At 40.6% G+C, this 4,879-nt stretch overlaps 1 protein-coding gene across 1 annotated transcript; it reads left to right on the forward strand.

The window, feature by feature from the left end:
- Nucleotides 1-554: 554 nt before the first annotated feature.
- Nucleotides 555-4,572, forward strand: LOC114715015 (WD repeat-containing protein 70). The gene is made up of 8 exons (XM_028899820.1): nt 555-1,187; nt 1,557-1,769; nt 1,861-2,061; nt 2,630-2,737; nt 2,863-3,000; nt 3,109-3,360; nt 3,465-3,785; nt 3,896-4,572. Exons 1-8 carry the CDS (start codon nt 600-602, stop codon nt 4,061-4,063), a joined length of 1,989 nt encoding a protein of 662 aa, XP_028755653.1. The 5' UTR covers nt 555-599; the 3' UTR covers nt 4,064-4,572.
- Nucleotides 4,573-4,879: the final 307 nt, after the last annotated feature.

The raw sequence follows: 4,879 nt of genomic DNA on the forward strand, positions 1-4,879 counted from the left end.
GAACCACTAGATAGGCAAACTCTGATGAAGTCTCGAGGGCTCGAGTATGGGAATTGGAGATGGTTAAGAGCCAAAGATTGTGTTGGGAAACTCAATAAGATGATTTCTGAGACTAAACCCGAGTAGAAACCTAATCGTAAATTCAAAAAGTATTGAGTTGAAAATGGTAATTTTTCACTTTCTTGGAATGTACCTCGTTGAGCTTGGATTGGTAGTTTTTTTTGTTTTTAATACAAAAAAAGTTAGGTGAGTTGGTTCCCTGGAACTCACTAGAGTCAGGGTATACCACCAGACTCAAAAAATATTTACAAAAGTATTTATAAATCGTCTACTAATAATTTTCTCACATCAACAGTGAAATTAGAACTCACGAACCTCCTGGATAATTGGACCAACTCGTGTCAGCCTTGAGCAGGAGAGTTGATTATTATTGGCGCTACCAGGCGAGTGGACATTTTAGTCTTTTCATAATTGGTTCTGGTTCTCATGGCGGTAGGTATGCCTATAAATTTTACCTGTAACTTATTTGAAAAGCCAGACCCGGCAAGGGGACGTCGAAGATTTCATTTTGAACTCGAAGTGGCTCTCATGTCTTAACGATGGAGGACGAGGCTGATATATACGATGGTGTTAGAGCTCAATTCCCTCTTAGTTTTGGAAAGCAGTCCAAGTCACAGACCTCTCTTGAAGCCATCCACAATGCCACTCGTCGTTCCAGTTCCAATCTCAGCTCTGATCCCTCTGCAGCGACCACCCACACCAAAAGTACCAATGACCTCCCTTCTATCTCATCCTCTTCCAAGTCCTGGCTTCTTTCCCTCCGCAACTCTAAAATCCCTAACCCTGATCCTACCGCCGATCGTGGTGGGGGTTCTTCCACGATGGGACCGCCTCGGCCGCCTCTACCCGTGGAATCTGATGAGGACGGCGGTGTTATGGTCGGACCGCCTCGGCCGCCTGAGGAAAAAGACGATGATAGTGCGATGATTGGGCCTCCTCCACCTCCTGTTGGTTTGGGTTCCGGCGAAGAAGGGGATGACGATGGGGAGATGATTGGCCCGCCAAGACCTCCCCCTAGTTCGAATTTGGGTGCGTCAACTTCTGAGGATGATTCAGACGAAGATGAGGTGGGGAATCGGTTTCGAATTCCGCTCAGTAACGAGATTGTTCTCAAGGGACACACCAAGGTATTAGTGTCTTAATTACCTTTCTTTACCTGGGGATGGCACCAACCGACATATAATGTGATTGCATTATGTTCAATTTTTTCGCCTTTCCTGCCATCTTTTATGTTCAAAATTCGGAAGTTTTTGTTGATTGGTTGTCTTTCACTTGGCATATATGGCGCTATATTATATGGCAGTGTGTACCTCTTGAAGTAAATTTGTTGCAAGTCTAACTATTAGTAATGTTCTTTAAATCTGTCAATGATGTGGTAAGACATGATTCTGTAGTTGCGGTCCTACAGCGTATTATGAAAGAAAATGAAATGTTGCAAATCATTGTAATGGCTGTTTAGGAATGAAAAGTTGAGTGATAGATGTAACCTTTAACAGGTTGTGTCGGCTCTTGCTGTGGATCACTCTGGGTCTAGAGTGCTTTCTGGAAGTTATGACTATACAGTGCGTATGTATGACTTTCAAGGAATGAATTCACGGTTGCAATCATTTCGACAATTGGAGCCATTTGAAGGTCATCAAGTTCGCAACCTAAGCTGGAGTCCGAGTGGAGATCGCTTTTTGTGTGTAACAGGGTCAGCTCAAGCAAAGGTAATGCATTAGCATGACAGCTATTCTTTTTCTGTTTCTGTTATGCTTTTAGTGGTCTGCCATCCATAAGCTTGTCTTTCTTTTGCAACAGATCTATGATCGAGATGGGCTTACTTTGGGAGAGTTTGTGAAGGGGGACATGTATATCCGTGATCTTAAAAACACTAAAGGCCACATATCTGGATTGACGTGGGGAGAATGGCACCCAAAAACCAAGGAAACAATTTTAACATCATCAGAGGATGGATCACTGCGCATATGGGATGTAAATGACTTCAAAAGTCAGAAGCAGGTTTGCATAATGTTGGTTCAATCATCTGTGGCAATATGCTCTCCCTAGAGGGGTTCCATGCATATGCATATCTGTCTGCGGGCGTCGATCTTGATATCTAAAAGGATAGTTTATGATTTTAAAACAAGTTCTCTCATAAAATCCCCCAAGCCCCTGCTACCCCCAAAAAAAAAAAAGGAAAAAGGAGAAGAAGGGAAAAAAAAAAAACACCATAGGGATGGGGAAGGCTGAGGATGCTTGTTCGTATTATAGGTTTTAATTAAATTTAGGCTAAATTTATGATCATTGTGAATTTTAACAAAACATTTGAAAAGAATTATTTTATGGATTAATATCACCCAATAATTATTTTTGTTGACTTATCTCTTCATAATGGAGATATTATTTGTTTTTCTGTGTGACAAAGGAAGATTGATGATTAATGTAATAATGACCGGACATTATTAAATGAATGTACCTGAATCATGCACATGTGTTGGCTTGCGTGCATATTTATGTTTCCCACAACCTTTACAATTTATTGATGTTACTGAAGCTAAGCAATGCAACTCTCTCATTTCATGGGTAGGTTATCAAACCAAAGCTTGCAAGACCTGGAAGAGTTCCTGTCACAACATGTGCATGGGATCGTGAAGGTAAATGCATTGCTGGTGCTATAGGAGATGGTTCTATACAGGTACCTCTTTTTGTTCCTTTCTCTCCGTCTTCAATGGGGGAACAAGTGGATAATTCTATGCAGTTTTCAAAATTAATGTGTCCTCGATACTAATTTTTGAATGCTTGATCCATTTATTTTCACAGATTTGGAGTATTAAGCCTGGATGGGGAAGTAGGCCAGATATATATATTGACAAAGGCCATTCTGATGATATTACTGGTCTGAAATTTTCTGGTGATGGAAGAGTTTTACTGTCAAGAAGCTTTGATGGTTCATTGAAGGTAAATGTCAATAGCTTTAAGCCTGAGGATCAGATACTCTTGTTCTATTTCAAAGTCATTGACATACTTTTATCAAATTTGCTTGAATTCTCCTCTTATATGTCTTAGGTATGGGATTTGCGCAAAATAAAGGAACCTCTAAAGGTATTTGAAGATCTTCCGAATAATTATGGGCAAACAAATGTTGCTTTTAGCCCTGATGAACAACTGTTTTTTACCGGAACATCTGTTGAAAGAGAGAGTTCAAGTGGAGGTTTATTGTGCTTTTATGATTGTACAAACCTTGAGCTCGTTTCAAGAGTTGGCATATCGGCCACTTGTAGTGTTGTGCAATGTGCTTGGCATCCTAAACTGAATCAGGTATGTTAACATCATGTGTAATTTATGCTGAACATGTTTGTAATTTTGTCTTCACCTAGAAACACGGTTGCTTATGATTACAAACCCTCTTGAAACTATATTAGATCTTTGCAACTGTTGGTGACAAAGGCCAAGGAGGAACTCATATACTATATGATCCAACCATCAGTGAGAGAGGAGCTCTTGTTTGTGTCGCACGTGCACCGAGGAAGAAGTCCATTGATGATTTTGAGGCAAAACCGGTTGTTCACAATCCTCATGCCCTGCCACTATTTAGAGATCAGCCAAGCCGTAAACGTCAGCGAGAGAAAATACTGAAGGATCCATTGAAGTCTCATAAGCCTGAACTTCCAATAACGGGGCCCGGGTTTGGTGGGCGAGTTGGTGCAAGTCAAGGAAGCTTGCTGACTCAATATCTTCTGAAGGTATTGCTCTTTTTTGAGCATTCTGTTATCTCATTTTTCTCAACTCATGAGCGTTCTTGTTTTGTAGTGACATTGAGAAGATATTTATATCTTATATGTACTTCTTGCAGAAAGGGGGCATGATTAAGGAGACGTGGATGGAGGAAGATCCGAGAGAAGCCATCCTGAAATATGCTGGTGTTGCAGCTAATGATCCAAAATTCATTGCTCCAGCATATGCAAAAACCCAGCCTGAGCCTGTTTTCCAAACTTCAGATTCTGACGAGGAAGAGAAATAATTGGGTTACAATGCTATATTCTCTTGGCACTAGAGCATTATCAGCTAGGGTAGCAAGGGTGACTGGAAATAAAAGGGACCTCTTCCAGAATATTTGAGGATTGAGCATGGCGGAGGAAGGCTCCTTACCTCATTCCCTGAATCAACACCATCTATTTCCCCTTCTAAGGTTATGAGAGCCATCTGATAAGATTAAGAACATAAGAATGAGACTTATTTGGAACATCTAGAACTTCGGAGTATGTCTTCTCTCCACCTCAAAAGGCCGCCAGTGTGGTCTGCTGGTTCAGCTGTACATTGGAATCAACGAACGTCGTTTTGTACTATTAGAGTTGTGCTGTGAGAACATCCATCAGAAGTTAGAACACTAATAACTCTGTTCTGTGCTTTTTTGGTAATGTTTTGTTCTCTCTTCGCTGATTTTAATTCAGTTGGTAGAGCCCTGATGCCCTGTTACGGTTTATTGTATTGTATCTTTTTATTTATTTATAAATTGGTTTCTGTGAAAAATTGTTAGAGCTGGATGTGGGGGAGAAAAAAGGTGGCATGAAAATTTTTTTTTTTTGGTAAAGCAGAAGTATCCTCTTATCGGAAGCAATCCTATTCGAGACACTATTGGACACTAAATGTGGATATCTCTCCCAGTGGGAATTCGAATCTTGGTTCGTCATATTATGAGGGGCTAGTTTTTTTTGTTAGACCCAACTCCTGTTGGTGGCATGAATTAATGGCTAGTCTTGAAGTTGGATCTTGAAAACTACTCTTACCTGTGGGTTGTGGCTTTTTGGTTAGTAGCAAAGTACCCTATGGGGAACTT

This window comes from Neltuma alba, unplaced genomic scaffold (assembly GCF_004799145.2).
Source record: "Neltuma alba isolate B1F8T4 unplaced genomic scaffold, ASM479914v2 tig00011571_pilon, whole genome shotgun sequence".
Taxonomy (NCBI): domain Eukaryota; kingdom Viridiplantae; phylum Streptophyta; class Magnoliopsida; order Fabales; family Fabaceae; genus Neltuma; species Neltuma alba.